Here is a 20,318-nt window from a genome sequence, read left to right as displayed (position 1 = left end):
GGTTGGGGTGCCTGGGTGGCTCAGTCCAACTCTTGCTTGATTTCATCTCAGGTCATGATCTTGGGGTTGTGAGACTGAGCCCCTTGCCAGGCTCCACGCTCAGCTGGGAGTCTGCTGGAGGTTCTCGCTCTCCCTTTCCCTCTCTCGCTTTCCCTCTCTCCCCTGCTCACACGTGTGCACTGGCTCACTCTGTCTCTGTCTCTCAAAAAAGCAAATAAATACATCTCTTTAAAAAAAACTAGTTGCAGGTTTTTAGGCTTTCTCTGTTTTTTTTTTTTTTTTTTTTTTTAAAGATTTTATTTATTTATTTGACAGAGAGAAAGATCACAAGTAGGCAGAGAGGCAGGTAGAGAGAGAAGGGGAAGCAGGCTCTCTGGAGCCTGATGCGGGGCTCAATCCCAGGACCCTGGGATCATGACCTGAGCCGAAGGCAGAGGCTTAACCCACTGAGCCACCCAGGCATCCCGCTTTCTCTGTTTTTTAAAAAATATGTAAACTGAAAGTAAATCCTAAAGAAATCTCAATTCTACATTAGCTATAAAAAGGATATAATAATAATGTAATAATATGGGATCATATATAATTAGTGTTTATTGAGTTTTTGGGAAACACCTTTGAAGTCTATGAATTGCTAAATATTTACTCTGTGATTATATAAATTACATGTTACAAATACTTAAGGTAATTTTACATATAACTTATGATTCTGTTACCAATTTTTTGGTAACTAATTGGAAGAGAGCTTAAGTATTAATGTTAATAATTATACCCCAAGCAGTACCACTTGCTTAAAGAACTTGGACCTGCTTTGGGAAAGCTGAGTTCAGTAAGGAAGCAGAAAAAATCATAGATATTTTAGTGACCACACCTGCACTCATCCCTGGACTTCAGCACAGGTAGGTAGCTGATAAAAGATTGTGTGCAAAATAAGGAAGGAGAGTTGTGGCTGATTTAGGGAACACAGAATGTGAATTACTGATTTGAACTAGTCATTTCCTTCACTGCACATTTGTTGGATGCCTACTGTATGCTGGGTGCTTTGTGGGACTGAAAAACTGTTGAGTGTCTAATGAGAAGATGGTTGTGTGAAAACTTACGGTAGTCTGTGTAAAGTATGGAGGTGTACGGGAGTTGGAGTAGTTTGTGGGGCTGTATTCGTTGAGGGATGTGGAACAGCAAAACTGACAGAAAAAGAATGATAGCAGAGTGCGATTTGAAAGGATGCCCGACGGTTGCCTGGTAAAGGAGGGGAGATTGGTTTTTCAGGGTGGGGGATGGCATGTACTAAGAATGGGGCAGGGGTTTGGAATTGTGAGGAGTCCCAACTGGGTCATTCTGCAGCGACTGTATGACAAGGGCCTTGTATGTCATGCTTGATCCTTTTAGTCAGGGGACTATCAAAGGGTTCAGAACAGTGGAATATTCTGCTCACATGTACAGTATGGAAGACCATCCCAACAGGAGGTAGAGGGTGTGAGGGAAGCAGACAGACCTATGGGCTGGGGACCAGTCGGGAAGAGACAACTGTGTAGTGTCTGAGGCAGGAGACGCTAATGGGACAAAAGCAGGCACATTTGTTTTGTGTTTTGTGTACATGAGAATCCTGGCTTTAGCCTTCAGTGGGCTGTGTGACCTGAGATGCGCCACCATCACCTGACCACCATGTGTTTTTATGCCCTGAGGCACCGTGTTTTCTTTGTGTCTATAATGAGTTTACCTGTAAAGTCTTTAAATAAGTTTCTTTTTTGGCAATTACTTTTAGAACTAGAGATAAGCCTAGCAAGGAAATGAATTTGGTATCTTTTATTACACATACACATTGGCCACAAATGATAGCTTATACCAGAGTGGAAAACCAGTATACTCAGAAAGGGTAAAATATCTTAACATCATAGGTGTAGAACTCAGTTTTTGGGGGCATTCTTGAGTGTTTTCAGCAATATTGCCTACTTAGGAATAAGTACATTCTCTTGTGGAAAAATTTCTGTGTTACAACATAGCATCTTATGTAAGTAAATAAACACTTTTATATAAATACATCTTATGGGTATGTAGGATATGGGGGATGACACATGTTTAGTGTTTATTCTGGTACATTTATTTTTTAAAGAATATTAATGAAACAGACTGGATTTAACCTCCTGCCTTAAACAACTAAATGAAGGACAAGATATCTCAAAATAGCAGTGTTCCAACATTGGACAGCAGACAGTGCAGGTCAGTGACCCCTGAGAGACAGAAAATAAATTAAACAAGCTTAGGGTTGACCAAGCTTACTGTCTGGAGAGAAGTTGGGGGCCATGGTTTAGAAAGAAAGGAGGGAATAGCCCAGAGAGACCTGGTGGTTCTTTGGGTTCAGGAAAGCAGCCAAGAACTTGGGGGAGGCCAAAGTGAATTTGCAGGGCAGAGTACCAGAGAAGAGAGGGCTACAGAGAGAAAAAGAGAGTTCTGGAGAGCCGCATGTTTCTCCTTGAATATTCACCTGGGTATTGATGAGCACACGTACTTTAGAAACTCGTGTATCAGGGAGAGAACCCAGGAAGAAGTGGTGGAACAATCTTCAGAGCTTGTACAGGACCCCAAACAGGTTGTGTTCTCACCATCCAGAATGGGAGAATCTTGTAACACACAGCGAAGTCACAAGGGTATTGCCTCAGTAGTGGGAAAGATTAAAGGTGCTCTGATCCTGGGGCATCTCTCTCTACCTGCCAAATAGGAGGCTGCCTGATTCATGAATCACTTAATAAAGCCAATTAGATTAAAAAAAAAAAAAAAAAAAAAAAGCTTGGATCCCACCTCCCAAATCTTACAGGCAAGCCTTGAAAGGACCAGACTCTCCCTATAAGCTAAGTATGGCCCACAACAAAGCCCAGAAATATTTGAAGGAGTAAAACAACACCCATTACCTAACACAGTTAAATTCACAGTCTAGTCAGAAATCACCAGGCATACAGAGACAGAAGCAAGCAAATACAGCCCATGATGAAGTTCAAAATAAATAAATAGAAACAGATTCAGAAATGACACGTGTAGTAGAATTATAAGATAGACATTAACACAGTAGTTATTGCTATATTTTGCGTATTCAAGAAAATAGAGGAAAGCAGGAACATGTTAAGAAGAAACACAGAAAGTAAAGAAGCCCAAATGAACTTCTGGAGTTGCATACTACAGTGTCTGAGATGAAAAATACATTACGTGAGGCTTAGTAACAGATGGCAGATTGCAGTAACAGATTAACTGCATGAGTGAAGATTAATGAACTTGAGGAGATAGCAATAGAAGGTATCCAAAAAGAACCGTGAGTGTCAGTGAGCCTTAGACCCTGCAAGAGAGAGTGGGTATAGGGAATATGGAAAGATATTTGAAGGAATAATGGCTGGAAAATGTACAAGTGTTGAAAACTGTGAACCCACAGATCCCAAGAAGCTCAGTAAGCCTCAGGTATGAGAAAGATAAAGAAAATACACCACAACACATCATCATTGTATTACTGAGAACAGTGGTTAAAGAAAAAATGCATACTTATTGAACAATGACAAAGGTAGCAAACTTCTCATGAGAAGCCATGCAAGCTAGAAAATGGAGAAAGAACAGCTTTAAAGTACAGAAAGGGAAAAGCATACTAGAATTCTAAACCACAGAAATATCTTTCAGAAGTGAAGATGAGATAAAAAATTTTCAGATTTTAAAAGCTGAAAGAATTCATGGCCAGTGGGTCTTCGTCACAGGGTATGGTAAAGGAAGCTCTGAGCTTAGGAGAAATGACACCGGACTGCAGTCTGGGTTTATGTAGAGACAGGAAGGACACTGGAGATTGTAACTGTATGGGGAAAATACCTTTTTTCTTACTTTAAAATACAATTCTGTTTAAAGCAAAAACAATGGCGAGCCTGGCTGGCTCAGTCTATAGAGCGTGCGACTCTTCATCTTGGTCATGAGTTCAGGCCCCACATTGGACGTAGAGGTTATGTAAAAATAAAATCTTCAAAAAAATTCTTAAAAAAACAAAAAGAAGCAAAACCAACAATGCATTATAGGGCTTATATGTAGAGGTAACATGTCTGACAAGAGTACCACCAAGGCCAGGAAAGGGAACGTAGGGCTCTTGTGTGCCCAGTCATAAAGCTTTACTTGATGGCTGATTGTGGTAGGTTAAAATGTACACTGTGATGGTATGGTACTGGCACAAAAACAGACACATAGATCAATGGAACAGTGTAAAGAACCAGAAATGGACCCTTAGCTCTATGGTCAACTAATCTTAGACAAAGCAAGAAAGAATGTCCAATGGAAAAAAGACAGCCTCTTCAATAAATGGTGTTGGGAGAATTGGACAGCCACATGCAGAAGAATGAAATTGGATCAATTCCTTACCCCATACACAAAAATACACTCAAAATGGATGAAAGACCTTAATGTGAGACGGGAACCTATCAGAATTCTTGAGGAGAACACAGGCAGCAATCTCTTCAATGTCAGCTGCAACAACTTCTTCCTAGACACATCGACAAAGGCATAGGAAACAAAGGCAATATTAAACTGTTGGGAGTTCACCAAGATAAAAAGTTTTTTTTTTTGTTTTTTTTTTTAAGATTTTATTGATTTGTTTGACAGAGAAAGACACAGCAAGGGAGGGAACACAAGGAGAGGGAGAAGTAGACTTCCTGCTGAGCAGGGAGCCCATTGCGGGCTTGATCCCAGGACCCCGGGATTATGACCTGAGCTGAAGGCAGGCTCTGCCACTGAGCCACCCAGGTGCCCTAAGATAAAAAAGCTTTTGCACAACGAAGGAAACAGTGGACAAAACCAAAGACAACCAACAGAATGGAAGAAGATACTTGCAAATGACATATCAGATAAAGGGCTGGTATCCAGCATCTATAAAGAACTTATCAAACTCAACACCCAAGGAACAAATAATCCATGGGCAGAGGACATGAACAGACATTTCTGCAAAGAAGACATCCAGATGGCCAACAGACACATGAAAGAGTGTTCAACATCACTTGGCATCAAGGAAATACAAATCAAAACCACAATGAGATACCACCTCACACCAGTCAAAATGGCTAAAATTAACAAGTCAGGAAATGACAGATGTTGGCACAGATGTGGAGAATTGGGAACCCTCCTACACTGTTGGTGGGAATGGAAGCTGATGCAGCCACTCTGGAAAACAGCATGGAGGTTCCTCAAAGAGTTGAAAATAGAGCTACCCTCTCACCCAGCAATTGCACTGCTGGGTATTTACCCCAAAGATACAAATGTAGTGATTCGAAGGGGCACGTGCATCCCAGTATTTATAGCAGTAATGTCCACAATAACCCAACTATGGAAAGAGCCCAGATGTCCATTGACAGATGAATGGATAAAGAAGGTCTGTCTAGGGGCACCTGGGTAGCTAGATTGTTTGGGTGACTGCCTTCAGCTCAGGTTGTGATCCTGGAGTCCTGGGATCAAGTCCCGAATCGGGCTCCCAGCTCCATGGGGAGTCTGCTTCTCCCTCTGACCCTATCCCTTCTCATGCTTTCTCTCTCTCAAAAACCTATCTATATAGATAGATATATGCACCTACACACAGTGGAATATTATGCAGCCATCAAAAATTGAAACCATGCCATTTGCAGTGACCTGGATGGAACTAGAGGATATTATGCTAAGTGAAGTAAGTCAATCAAAAGACAGTTCTCATATCTCACTGATACATGGAATTTAAGAAACAAGGCAGAGGATCATAGGGGACGAGAGGACAAAATGAAACAAGATGAAACCAGAGAGGGAGACAAACCATAAGGGACTCTTAATCTCGGGAAACAAACTGAGGGTTGCTGGAGGGAAGGCAGGTGGAGGGATGGGGTGGCTGGGTGATGGACACTGGGGAGGGCGTGTGTTACGGTGAGCACCGGGTGTTGTGTAAGACTGATGAATCACAGACCTTTACCCCTGAAACAAATAATACATTATATGTTAATAATTTTTTAAAAAATGTACACTGTGACACTGAAGCAAACAGTCCAAATGGAAAAGTGTAGGTCACAGTCCAACAAGATAAAATACAATTATAAAAAATACTCAATTTTTAAAAAGTAGAAAAAGAGGAATAGGAACAAAAACAAATGTGTCACCAGGAAAATAAAGAATTAGATGGTAAGTTTAATAAACTTAACCATATCTCATAATTATATTTGACATAAATGGTCTAAGCATCCCAATTTTTAAAAAATTTTATTTATTTATTTTGACAGAGAGAGATCACAAGTACACAGAGAGGCAGGCAGAGAGAAAGGGGAAGCAGGCTCCCCGCTGAGAAGAGAGCCCAATGTGGGGCCCTATCCCAGGACCCTGACACCACGACCTGAGCCGAAGGCAGAGGCCTTAACCCACTGAGCCACCCAGGCCCCCCAACATCTCAATTTTAAAAGATCGTGAGATTGGGAAAAAATCAAGACCCAATGATATGATTTCTGCTATAACATGCTTAAACATAAAGATGCAGATAGGCTACAAATAAAGTGATACGGAAAGATATGCTTTGCTTATATAAGTGAGAGGAAATTTGGCTATGTAGTGAACAGAAAAACAGACACCAGAGCAAAGAATATTAGCGGGGCTAAAGAGAATACTTTCATGCCGATTTAGGGGTCAGTTTATCAAGAGAATATAACAGTCCTAAATGTCTTTGCACCTAATAACAAAGCTTCAAAATATGTGGATGAAAAACTGATAGGACTTCAGGGAAAAATAGACAAATACAAAATTATGGTTGGAGATTTTAAGACCTCTCAGAAATTGATAGAACAAGTAAACAGAAAATCACTGAGGCTATAGAAGACGAAGGAGACTGTTAGCCAACTTGGCCTGAGATTGGTTTATAGAACACTGCCCTACAATAGCAGCGTGCTTACGCATTCAAGTAAATGTCAAACATTTACCAAAATAGACCATATCCTGAGCCATGAAAAGTCTTGACTAAGAATTAAAATTGTACAAAGCAGCTTTTCTGACTACATGGAATTATATTAGAAATCACTAGCAGAAAACCATACACATGAGGAAACTGTACCACATGTGAAACAGCTCATGAACCAAAGAAGAAATCCAGAGGGTGGTTGGGAAGTATTTTGGACCTAATGATAATGAAAACACAGCGTCTCAGCGTTTGCAGACTGCTGCCAACGCGCCGTGTGGAGATACTCTAGCACTAACCACCTCTTTATGCAAGAGAAGGGCTGAATGACTTTGCTTCCACCATGAGAAGGAGCCAGTTATACCCAAAGTAACCCCCCAAAAGTAAATAATATCATAAAAACAAAAATCAACAAAACAAACATTTTTTAAATATGGAAAATCCGTAAGACCAAAAGTTGATTTTTTTTTTCTTTAAAGTAGGCTCCACACCCAATGTGGGGCCAGCACGGGGCTTGAACTCACAGCCCTGAGATCATGACCTGAGAGCCACCCAGGTGCCCCAACTTCTATACAGTTCTAGAAGCTGCATAGTAATGGAGAGACACAGAACTCAGTCCAGTGGTTACCTGTGAGTGGGGGTAGGAAGAGACCGGGGTGAGGAGGAAGTGGGTACAGAGGGGCACAAGGAAACTCGGAGGGCAAGTTACTGTGGTTTCACAGGTGTGTGTGTGTGTATATGTCAGGACTGTTCTGATTGCGTTCTTCAGATATGTTCAGCTTCTTGTACCTGGTCATACTTCAGTACACCTGTAAATCTTTTAAAAGAATCAGTGGTGTTTATATTTGTACCTCCCATTTAATCACAGATTGGAGAGTAACCACACGGTGAGGCACAGGTATTTGGTTAATTTGAATTTTAGTCACGTATGTTTCTTGTAGTACTCTGTACTTTCTTCGTCTGAAGAAGGTGTGGGGAGTAGAGGTTGCCACCCTTGAGAAGACCAGCTTCATACTTGGGCGCACTGGTCAAGCGTTAAAGTTCTGACTTTGGTTCAGGATGTTGTCCGCCCTCTCTCCTTGGATCATCTGGTCTAGCTTCAAGCTTTGCATACCACCTGCGCTGGTGATCCCGAATCATACGTCCCGCTGGGACTTGTTCCTCGAGTGTCTCACTTGTGCAGAACAAGCCTACCACATTGCTTGGTTGTTTGATACAAACTTCGTGCATACAACATCTAAAGCAAAGCCTTGGTTCTTCCCACTGGCCCCACCTGTCTGGCTGTGTCTGGCACCCCTGCCCGCTGCCCGGGAGGTTGGACCTGTCCTCATCACGTCCTTGGGTCCGTTGGCAGGCGAGCCCTGTGGCTGTGCCTGCAGCACTCCTGAGTCTGTCCGCTCTGTTCCTGCATGGCCCTGCTTGTGCCTGGACCTGCTGGGAGCTGCCTTCCCTCTGCCAGAGTTCATTTTTGACATAGTCAAGTTTCTTTTTAAGATGCCAGCTGGCTCATACCTGCCCTTCCACGAACACTTAGGTCTCTCTCCCTGGCTCCCAGCCCCGGTGAGCAGTCCCCGCTGCTCCGCCCTCCGGAGCAGTGCCCCCGGCTTCTGTTTTGGGCCTTTAGCGAGCACACGGCCGTGGCCTCTGCTAGCAGTGCTCCTCTCCCAGATCTGCACACGGCTTCATCTGATTCTGTTTGGCCTTAGCTTCTGGGCCTCAGCTTCGCCTCATCCTTGTTGAAACGATGGCCTCGTGGCTCTGTTCTGTACCCCCATTGGATGGCGGGGCTTCTGTCTGAGTTTGCCTGTCTGATGTGTCTCTGGAGCCAGCAGGCCCTTTGGGCTATTCGCAGTTGCTTTTGTGATCTAACCTGTCAGGATGCCTGGCACAGCATGTATTCCAAATGTTTATGGCAGAGGGCTTCATCATCTCGGAGCTCTTTCCTGCACTCGGTCCGAGAAAGTCTTGTTTCTGCCTTTCCTCTTTCTCTTGTCCCCAACATCTGCTTCCTTAGCAGTCTTGTCCACTCTCCCTGATCACCTGTTCCCATCTTGTCTCTTCCCCACATATAGCCTCATTGCCCTGGTAGCACTTCTCCCTGCCCCTCTCTGGCCTCCTGCCCCAGGGCCTTTCTGCTTGCTCTCAGGAGTATCCCTCTGCTGGGTACCTGTGTGGCTTCCACCAGCCCCCAGACATCAGGTGTCTCCTTGAGGAAGTTCTCACTAAATGGGCTATCCTAAATGGGAAGGCATTGTTCCCAACCCCAGACACTGCTGCCTGCTCTATATATTTTGCCTTCTGAGTGACCACTGTCTAATGTTTGGTATTTTTACCTTATCTGTCTTTTATTTGTAGTCTTTGTCTTTGACAGTGATATTAGTTCCCTGTGGGCAAGTAACTTTTAGTTATTGCTGTGTCCCCAGTACCTGGACGAGTGCCTTGGCACATGGTATCTCCCAGTAAATACTGGACAGACAGGCTGACCAGTGGGTAGATGGACAGATGATCTGGGGTTGAACTGGTTACCTCAGGTCAGGTGTGGCTCTTCTGATCTCTGGCTGGGAGACTTCATAGCCTTAAAGCCCAGCAGCTCCTTCTCTGAGTAAAAAGGTGGACTAGAAAGATCTGAAGGCTGTGGCTATTCTATTGATGTTGGGGCTTTTTTTTTTTCCCTAGGCTGAGGGACAAGAGATGGTTTTACATAGGGTTGATTTTGGAAATCAACATAGCATAAATCAATTTGTAAATCAATTATATAGGGTGATTTTGGAAATTGTCTAATTTCTGCATCTTGGATCTGGACAGAAGAAGACCTCCCCTCTCATGGTATGCCGTGGTTGGAGGGGTAGTCTGGAGCTTTCTAGAATACTACTTATTGGGATATAGTACTCGGTTCCCTTGCCTCACAGCCCAGACATTCGAGTGGCTTCTGAGCTGGGTTTGGTTAAATCCACGGAAGCTGCAGATATGACAGGTGTAAGCAGTTTTGGTCCTTGGATTATAAAAGCAGGTAAAAACATATGTGCAAGTCTTAGTGGTGCCGTTTTTTTGCTCTTTTAGTTAACTCGTTCGTTCATTTATTCATTCAGCCCCACTGTGTAAGCACCTGACTGCCTGCCAGCCATCCTGGGCTTTAGAGACGGAGCCTGTGGCTTTTGAGAGTACTCACTCGGCTGTGGAGCTGGTCATGGAAGGGCACACTTGGAAGTCCAGCTAACCAGCACAGCAAAAGACCTGTGTGGCCCTTGGTGCAGGAAAACAGGGAGAGAGCTGTGGGTCGAGGAAACAGCTGGGCTGCTGGCTGGGCAGGGTTGGGTAAGGTATTAGGGGAGCCTTTGGGTGGAACTGGAGACTTTAGAAAATACTTTGAGGTTCTAGCCTGAATAACCTTGGCATTGGTCCTGGTCCCCCTTTGCACCCCCTGTGTCCCGTGGCTGGGAATGGCAACAGAGGCCTGGGGGAATTCTCTTACCTTGATCCCAACCTGTGCTCTGGCTTGGAACCTTGGCAGAGTTGTGCCTGCCTCTGGAAGGCCATGCCTGGCTTCCTGCTCACCTGCTGCCCAGGTGAACCTCTCTTGAACCTCTCTTCAGGATTTGCAGGGTGGTTCCTCTGTGCAAATGATCCATCTTGGGCTCACACTGATTTTGATTAAAGTCTTGGCCCCTGCTTGCTGACCTTGTGACTCCGGGCCTGTTTTAAATCTGTGAGACTTGTTTGTGTGTTTTTAAGGCTAGTTTTCCTTTTCTGATAGGGTGATTGATAATCTTTTGAAGAGAATCTAGGGTAATGATCTTGCCTCTTACCTATATGAAAAAGCAGACATTGAAATTGGGTAGCTGGAGATGAAGTGAGCAGAGCTGTTGCTGAGCTGGCGGGGAGGCCGGGTCTTGGATGTGTGGTGCTGCTGGACTGCTGATGTTTAGCTTCCTTCTGGAACTGGAACACCACCTCTGACATGGTTGGGATCTGCACACATACACTTAAGCCAGAATACCTGCCTTGGGTGTGAGCCCTCGTGTGCACACACCTCTGGAATAGTGGCTTTAAACTCTGCCAAGAGTCCTGGAGTCATGTGAAGACAGAGATGGATCCTTCTCAGGAGGGAGAGTAATACAGATGTTTGGGCGAAGGGGCTAATTGGACAGTTTTGTAACTCTTACTAAGATGTTTTTTATGGTCTTTTTCTTCAAAGTTTTATGAGTTTTTAGTTTACTGGATATAATTTTATTTAACAAATTCCCTATTGTTAAAAAAAAAAAACAAAAAACCCCCCAAATTCCCTATTGTTTATGTAAACATACATGTACATAGTAGGTTTAAAACTGTATTGTATTTTTAAGTGTGATCTTGGCTTTGTGGATCACGTTTTGAAAATAGAAACTTTTTTTTTTTTTCTATTCCAGACTCCTTTTAATTTTGGCATGAATCATAGAACACCACCGTATCCTGCCGGGGATTATTGTCTTCTGTGCAGAAGTGAGCGGAAGGACTCTTCATTCTTAGAGAGTGGAATTAAGACTGCGAGCAAATTGGCCCTCTCCATGGCTCCCAAGGGCAACAGCGTGCTGCACCTGCCCCTGTGGGTGTGCCCGGACTGCCGGCGGACTGTGGAGAAGGAGGAGCGGCACAGCAGCCTTGACCAGCCGTCGGTGAGTGCCCAGCCCAGTGTGCATGGGCTTGTCAGCTTTCTTACCCTGTGAATTACAGAGCTCAGTGGACAGTGAAATAAATAATCGGGGTTAGCATTCTGGAAAGAAACCCCTCTTACTGCATCTTCTGGTCCCTTGCTCTACCCTCTGGGGTTTTCCTCGTCTTCGTCTATACCTGTGGGAAGTAGGAGGGGACCTGCCCTCCTTGGTCTCACAACTTGGTCAACAAGCTTAGGGGGCCCAAAGGATGTGTTTTGGCTTTTTTTCATCTGGCCTCAATGTGTCTTTGGCAATGCACTTTGCTGGAAAAAGCTCAGAAGCTGTTACAGTGTTTGGTTCTGGTCCGTCCCATGTGCTGGTAACTCACCTGAAATTTTTTTTTGGACATGGTTCTCAAGTCTGGATTTCCCCACCCTGTTTTTTCTTGATTTCTTGCCTCAGCTGAATGGAGTCATTCTTGAGGTGTTCAGGCTTATATGGGAAGGCCATAGCCTTAGTCTTCTCTTTGGCCCAGACGTGTGTTTCGGGCTATGTGCCTGAAAGGGCTTTGAGTCTGCTCTTTCGGTTCTCGAAGGACTTGGCTTTTGCAAGCATGTGAGACCCCACATTCTAGGGCTTTTCTCTTCCTTTTATTTCTGCCTGTGGGCAGCTGTTTTCTGAGCTCTTCTAACATGTCCCTGCACGTCGCCGCCAATACCAGCGCCCGCCGGCAGCACACACTCTCGTGTCCCAGGCCTGCTGTCCAGGTCCGTGTGGTGCCCGGGCCACTCCCTGGGCGCTGCTGCACGCTGTGAGTCGACCTCGTCTCCGGTCTCCCCAGCCTCCCTCCTGCCAGCTGCTGCGCCGGGGACCTCTGATCTAGGGCTTCCTAGAAGGCAGTGCCCAACCACGAGTCCGCGCTGGGATGTGAACAGCTAAACCTCGAGACTGCATCGTTTATGGGGATAAAAATGTACTTCTCACCCCACCTCCCCCGGTGTGCCTCCTTCCCCTGCGTATTCTCCTCAGCACAGTCAACTTCTTCATTTTGCTCGTGCCCTTCACTGGCCTAGACACCCCACAAGGGCAGCGGGTTTTGTGTGTTTTCTAGCCAGGAGCCATGCCCAGCCCGGCCTGTTCTAGGAAGCGCGGTCTCTGAGTGAACGAACAAGCATGGAAGGGAAGAAACCTCGGAGCCCCTCAGCAGGGTTAAGAAGATGGTGTCATCAGTCTTAGTGGTTCTCCCTCGGGTCTTCTTGCTTTTACTGCTGTATTGTTTTACTTAGTTTCCTTTCCGGGGCCTCCGAAAGCATGACCTTAGCTGGGCTGTTCCTGGAGGGTGGTGGTGCAGCGGTGCTGGCCAGTGTGCGTGTGCGTGCTCCGCCGCCGGGCTTGTCTCCTCCGTGCGTCCCTGCTGCGCCCTTGTAGCCTGGCCGGCGCAGGCAGGAAGGGCGGCCAGTGGAAACAGCTATGATCTGCTGGAAGTTGTCCTTGTCAGACGAGGCTTTCTCTCACCAAAAAAGTGACTCTGGGCGCCCATGTTTGCAGACTTAGACCTTCTGCTACTTTTGTAAAGTTGGTGCCTTTGGTCAAGCTGGCTAAAATTGGTGGCCTTTTTAAAAAAATTGAGATATAATTTATATCTAGTAAAATTCTTTTTAAGTGTGTATATATAGTTCAGTGAGTTCTGACAAATTTTACAGTTGTGTAACCACCACTACTTCAGTTATGATGTAGAATATTTTCATCACCCCAGAAGTTCCCCCCGTCACATTGGTAACAACACACCCCCCCCCCCCCCTGGCTGGTAACCACTGAATTGATTCTGTCCCGTGGTTTTGCTTTCTCTCAGTGTCACATAGATGCCTTCAGGCGGGTGTGATGCTATTGGGCTGTGAGCCATGCTTCGGTCGCTTGTTCTCTCCGTGGCTGGATCAGTTGTAGAGATGCACCCACTTTGTTGATCCATTCGCCGCAGAAAGGTGTTTGCGCTGTTTACAGATTCGGGTTTTGCATGAAGCTGTGTGAAGCTTGTACAGGTCCTTCTCTGCACATTCTTTCTACATGTTGCGGGTGATGTGCTTTTGTTGGTCAAGGACTTTTCGTCTGTGCTCATGAAGGATATTTGCCTGCCGTCGTCTTGTCTTTACTGTCCTGAGAGGAGTTGAGATGTACTCCTGCTTCCTCTCTTTTTTGGAAGAGTTCGTGCAGAATTGTCATTAGTCCTTCCTAACGCGTTGCTGGTTCTTGGTTTCTGTTTTTCCCAGACAGTGGAAGGCCGAGCCGTGCATGGAAGAGACCATGGGGGGCGGGGTCCTGGTTATTCAGCCGTCACCCACACCTTGCACCTGGGGGACCAGCTCACTTTGGCCACACTGGAGCTGGCCTGGCTTTGCTCTTGTTGCCACACACGCTCGCTTCTCTGGTGGCATGTGCTGAGCCCTGCTGCTTATGTGGGCCAGGAAGGGGTCGCCCTGCACATGCTGGTCCCCTTCGTGTGGCGCTGGGCCTCCCACCGTGGTGTTTTCCCCGCCCGGCCCCCCGCCCCATTCAGCCCAAACCTGGGGCAGCCTGGTGCCTGGGACATCAGGTGCAGCTCTCCCAGTGACCGCCCCCCCAAAACCCCAGGCCTGATGTAAGCCAGAGTCTGCCAGTATCTCTAGGGGTCTTGGGTGGGACACACCCCCTCTGCCTCCCCAGGGTGGCTGACCTGTGGCTTTTTTTTTTTTTTTTGAAGATTTTTTATTTTATTTTATTTTATTTATTTCTTTGACACAGAGATCACAAGTAGGCAGAGAGGCAGACAGAGAGAGAGGGGAAAGCAGGCTCCCCACTGCACAGAGAGCCCGATGCGGGTCGATCCCAGGACCCCGATATCATGAACTGAGCCGAAGGCAGAGGCTTTAACCCATTGAGCCACCCACGCACCCCTGACCTGTGGCTTTCTGCCATGGGGGATAGCTTGGTTCCCTCCTGAAGTGGATCAGGCCTATGCCTCAGCGGGGAGGGCATCTGCTGCCCCCACAGCAAGAGTCTTCCTCCCAGAGAGGGGTGGGGCCCAGCAAGGTTGCAGTGGCCACACTCAGCCTTGAAGGGCTCTTGACAAGCGTTGTCATTCTCTGACGCACCTCAGAGGCTGCGTTCCGTTGTCTGCCGAAGGTGAAGTGGCCCGTGTGTCCCCTTGTCAGCAGAGGGGCTCTGTGCGCTTGTCTGGCTCTCGTGGTCGCCTGAGCTCTCTGGTGGGCCCGGCGTTGGGAGTTTCTTATTGTCAGGGTGGGAGCTCCGAGTTACAAAGTGGGAGTGGAACGGAACTGCTCTTTTCTAGGTAAGCAGGCAGTTACCACAGGTTGTGGTAGATTATCAGTGAGATTTTGCCCGGTGCCCTACCTTTACAGTGCCACACTGCGGACTTCCTCCACTCCCAGACCTTGACATCCGGGCCTCTGTCTTCCTTCAGACACACTCCGTTCACACTGGCAGGGCCTTCTGATTGCACTGTTGTCCTAGAACAGCCAGAGGTCCAGGACTCCGTCCCCATCCCTTGCTTGCAAAGCCCTGGGATTCCTTTGCCTGGGACCTGGCTCAGCACTGCCCCTCCCTCCAGTGGGTGGTGTGTTGCTGGGGACACCACAGGCCTAGGCTCCCCAGTGCACGCTGACATTGTGGTTCCTGGTTGTGGGTGGGCATTTGGCGTGTTGCTCTGGCTTCAGACCTGACTGCAAAAGAGCGCAAACCTTCCCTTCTCCTTTCTTTCCAAACCCCACACACCCTCTTTGCTGTGCACAACTCAGGTGCTGCTAACCTTTACACTCCAGGGCAGGGGTTGAAGCGGACATTCAGACCCTGGCTACCCCTACTTACCCCAGTCTCTGCTACCGCTGCAGCCGGGGGAGGGGCCTCTCCCCTCTCATCTTCTCGGGGGCTTCCCTGCTCAGGTTAGTCTTTTCTTCTTACGCACCACAGATCATGCCCAGGAGTGCGCATATGCTCTAGAATTGTCCATTCTTCAGATACCCACCTCTAATCTCAAGGTTCCTCCCAGCTGTCACCATCTCTCCCACTCCTGTCGTTTGTTTCTCTGGGGAAACAAACTCCTGGTTTGGTTTCTTTCGTGGATAAGAGGTTTTCCATTTCTTTTCCAGTTAGCTTTGGTGAATTATATTCTGAGAAATTGTTAAGAGTTCCTGGTATAAAACTGTGTGGAGGTCCTGTCTTCACTTCTTATCATACTGTATGTACAAATCTTTATCCCTTATATTTGTGCTTTCTCTTTTTGTGAACTGGTCTTGCTAGAAGTCTGTCAGTTTTGTCTTTTCAAAGAAAGGACAAATCTTAAGTTTAGTTAAATTTTTTTTAACTTTTTTTTTTTTTAACTTAAATCTCTCTCCTTTCTGTTTCATTAATTGCTGCTGTTGTATGTGGTGTAGACATGATTAGGCAGTGCTGGGCATGTGTGGTAAGGAAGTGTTCAGCAGCAGAGCTGAAAGCTGAGCAGAGCGGTCCCTCTCTGACTTGTCTTCTACTTGTCCTCTATCTTCCTGAGGCTTCCAGTGTTGGCAGATTCTTGTCCGTTCCTCCAAAAATGTTCTGTTCTGTTTTTTGTGTATTGGAAGGTGGTGATGGCACACAGCACAATATCCTGCATTGTAGACATCTGTCAGTAAGTGAACACCTGGGGTCCTCTCACTTTCTTATCCTTTGAAGAGAGGGGTGTGGATGCCATGGCAAGGTGGGGTGCTTGTTGGTGAGGGGCTGCTGTCCATTTCTAAGCCTCTCTGAGGGCTGTTCACAGGTGTCTGGGGCACCTGCTCTGGGGGACCAACTGCTTCGGGGAATTGCATTCCTTGCTGATCTCACCTGGAGACCTTGTGGGAGGGGACCTGCTTGGGGGCAGGCAGGGAGACAGCCCTGTCCCACTTTCCGGCTTCCAGGCAAAAAGCCCCTGGGCCATCACCACACAGTTCCTGCTGGTTGTGACCACAAATCTGTTTTGTTTTTTTTTTTTCCTTCTTCTTCTTCTTTTTCTAAAGATTTTATTTATTTATTTATTTGACAGAGAGAGAGAGAGCGGGATCACAAGTAGGCAGAGAGGCAGGCGGGGTGGGGGGGATGTGGTGGAGGGAAGCAGGCTCCCCGCCGAGCAGAGTCCAATGTCCAGTGTGGGGCTGGATCTCAGGACCCAGATCCTAACCTGAGCTGAAGGCAGACGCCCAACGACCTGAGTCACCCAGGCGCCTCGTTTTTCTTTTTGCTCTGTGGTTACTTTTCTGCCTTCCTGAGTTCTCACCCATCCGTGTTTATTACTCTGTTCTGCTCTGATACCTGCTGGAAATCTCTCATTGTACTAGATTTTGAAATGTTAGTGGCTCAGTTTTAAGTGTTATCCAATTTTCATTATTTCTGTTTTCAACCATGAATTGCTTAGAAGTATTTGTAAATACAAAAACAAATCTTTGGGGTTACTTTTAATCATTGACTTTTAATTTAATGCTGTTGGATGTCATGATCTCTATTATAATGATTCCTTTCCAGTTAGTTATACATGGTTATACATGGTTAAGTTTTTCTGAATTTCCATGTGTCCTTGAAAATGTGTTCCCAGGATTTAGAGGACTCTTGTGTTCCCCCATTAGTTCAACCCCTTGTTAATTGTGCTCTTAATTCCTTCTGTGTTCTTACTAGTTTTTCAGCATGCTTAATGTGTCCGTTTCTGAGTAAGCAGTTAAGCTCTCCTACTCTGCATGTATATTTGTCCTTTTTTCCTTATAAATATTTTCATTTTTACTCTAAATTTTAAAGCTGTGCTGGTGAATACATGTTAAAATGACTCAGTCTTGGTGTATTGTTCCTTTATTGTAGTGAAGCCTTGTGTGGTTTCTCCAGAAGGACTGTTTTGTTCACTGTTTGTGGGGCTCTGTGAGCTCCCTCCTTCTCTTCCTCTCCTTTCATATACTATTATTTTTGGTCTCTTGGTGTTGGTGTGTTTTACGTGGTTTTATGCACTCAGCAGAAAGGTTGACTTAATTGGTCACTTTTGAGAGTCTGTTTCCCAGTGGTGAAATGACTCTGTCACAGCAATTAGGGCTGACCTGTTGGGGTCACCACGCAGGCATCACCCTTAGCTCAGATCTCCTCTTCTGCCACTCCCAGCCCTGCCCTTCTCCATGGAGTTGACACCCTCCTGATGTTCTTTCCGAGCCATGCTCCTAAACACTCTTGTCTAGTTTCCTGATGTTTGGAACTTCATAAAAATAGTGTACAGTGTGCATTATTTTGTGCCTGATTTATTTTGTTCAACATTATATTTGAGATTCATGAATGTTTTAGTTTTTTTCATTTTCATCACTATATACACTCTGCCTCTTTGAATATACTACATTTTGGTTGCTTCCAAATTTCACTGTTATGAATGATGCTCTCGGAACACATGTTCACACATTCTGTTGTATGTACATGTGGAAAAGGAATCATTGAGTCATAGAGAACTTATATAATTAACTGATTACAAGTGAAGATCAATAGCATATTTTTAAATGAAAACTATTTTTCAAAAACAATAATTTCGTGAGTAGGGTAGCATTGTTTTATAAATCTTAGTGTTTGGATGATAGAAGACAGCTAGACTCTCGTATCTGCTTCTGTGTTCAGCTGTTGTTATAGATTATTTTGATTGAAGTATATGAAGCAAGTAGTATGATAGCTTTTTCAGATATTTGTGGATATTGCTTTTTGATACTGCTCCAAACCATGACAAGTAATGGTTTCTTAATGGTTAGTTGCAATGTAGAGTATGAAACGGTATCAATGAATTTTTCCTGTGTGGTTAAAATACTTTGTCTTTCTTGCATTCTGAATGAATATCTCTTACACATTGATGATTTTGTAACAGCATGCATTTGTAAAATAATGGTTTACTGAGTTAGGCAGATCTTCCTGATACTGATAACCTTTCATTATACAGTATAAAAAAATTATATTTGTGGGGTGAATTGGTGACTCAGTTGGTTAAGCTTCTCTTTGTTTCAGCTCAGGTCATGATCTCAGGGTCTTGGGATAGACCCCAGGTCAGGCTCTGTGCTCAGTGAGGAGTCTACTTGGGCTTCTCCCTCTCCCTCTTCCTCTGCCCCTCCCCCTGCTTGTGTTTGCTCTCTTTCTCTCTCTAAAATAAATAAATAAAATCTTTATTTATTTGTCAGAGAGGGCACAAGCAGGGGGAGCAGCAGGCAGAGGGAGAAGCATACTCCCTGCTGAGCAGGGAGGCCGATGTGGTACTTGATCCCAGGACCCTGGGACCATGACCTGAGCTGAAGGCAGACACTTAACTGGCCGAACCACCCAGGCGTCCCAATAAATAAAATCTTAAAAGAAATGTATTTCTGTTATCACCACTAGTCTCAACAGAAAAGTCTTAAAATGGAGAGGCTTTGGAGCCCACAGTGATGGATTCATGATTTCCATCCAACCTTCTGATTTTTTGCCTGAAAGCTCGGATTTTGATTGGCCACAGGTATTGTCAACTGTTTTCCTTGAAGTGCCAGGTTCATTTTATTCATTTTTGAGAAAATGTCCACTATCCAAGTCTGAACACCCGTGGTTTGGTCTGTCAGGCATTCCAGATGTGTCGTGGTGGCAGTGGCCCCTTCCACTCACAGTGCACACTGCTTTTACTGAGAACATTGCTGGAATCTTCATGTGTGCTCCCTTCTTCATCACATAGAATATTTAAAAGGTGTGTGCTTGAGGGTTCACATTTAATAGAATTAATAATTTTAACGCATCCAGGACATTCTTTAGTGGAACTTGGCTTTTTTAAACTAAGTGTGTGGAAGTGAAGGACGGTGGCTACTAGCACACTTCATTGTGCAACTTTCATTCTTGCCCAGATGCGGGTGGCTAACCCCGCCATTGCTTTTGCACCATCACTGCAAATTTCAACACCGGAAAAAGGCAAATATCTAGATATTAATGTGAAAATAATTTTGGCTAGTGGACTTGCTGAAAGGGTGTCTGGAACTGTCATGGGACCACAGACCATGCTTGGAGAACCACTGTCCTTTGGAATAGAGTGGCCCTCCATCTGTGATTCCCCCTTCCAGCGTCTCAGTTTTGTCATTGGCGTGTCCCAGAAACAGGTGATCCTCCTCCTGACGTGTGGACACAAGGTCAGCAGTAGCCTGATGTGAGGTCACAATACCCATGTCACTCAACCTCCTTCATCTCCTAAATGGGCACTTTATCATCTCACATCATTGCAAGAAGGGGACAGTAAGACAGTTTGAGAGATAGACCACGTTCATACAACTTTTATTACAGTGTATTGTGACACTTGTTCTAGTTTATTATTATATATGAATATTATTATAACTATTGTTAATCTAATGCTGTGTCTGATTTGTAGATTAAACTTTATCGTAGGTATAGGAAAAAACATGGTATAGATAGGGTATAGTATATTCATGGATTTAGGCACCCACTGGGTCATGTAACATATCCCTTGCTGATAAAGGGGGATGACTGTATTTGTCTTTTTCCTACAGATGTATGGAACTTCTTTATGTGCGCTGAACATGACCCCTTTGCTGCTTTTATGCATTGCAGATGCCAGCTGCTGCTTTTTTTTGCTTCCCTTTTCACTGTTTATAGTGTCTTTTGATGAAAACAAATTCATTTTGTTAAGAGATTTATTTGAGAGAGAGCAAGTGAGCAGGCAGGGAGGGCAGGGAAGGAGGTAAAGAGTCTCAGAGAGGCCCCACACTGAGCGTGGAGCCCAGCATGGG

At 45.3% G+C, this 20,318-nt stretch overlaps 1 protein-coding gene across 1 annotated transcript in view; it reads left to right on the top strand.

The window, feature by feature from the left end:
- The window catches only part of LOC111149040 (family with sequence similarity 193 member A), a 164,443-nt gene that overhangs the window by 54,444 nt on the left and 89,681 nt on the right, over positions 1-20,318 (top strand). Inside the window, 1 exon segment of the mRNA XM_022505934.1 lies at positions 11,317-11,562. Within this exon segment, the coding sequence (XP_022361642.1) occupies positions 11,335-11,562 (228 nt within the window). The 5' untranslated portion in view covers positions 11,317-11,334.

The sequence above is a fragment of the Enhydra lutris genome, unplaced genomic scaffold, assembly GCF_002288905.1.
Source record: "Enhydra lutris kenyoni isolate GAN:26980312 unplaced genomic scaffold, ASM228890v2 scaffoldscaffold21, whole genome shotgun sequence".
Classification (NCBI taxonomy): domain Eukaryota; kingdom Metazoa; phylum Chordata; class Mammalia; order Carnivora; family Mustelidae; genus Enhydra; species Enhydra lutris.
Note: the sequence above shows the minus strand (reverse complement) of the source record. Positions and strands in the feature narration are given on the sequence as shown.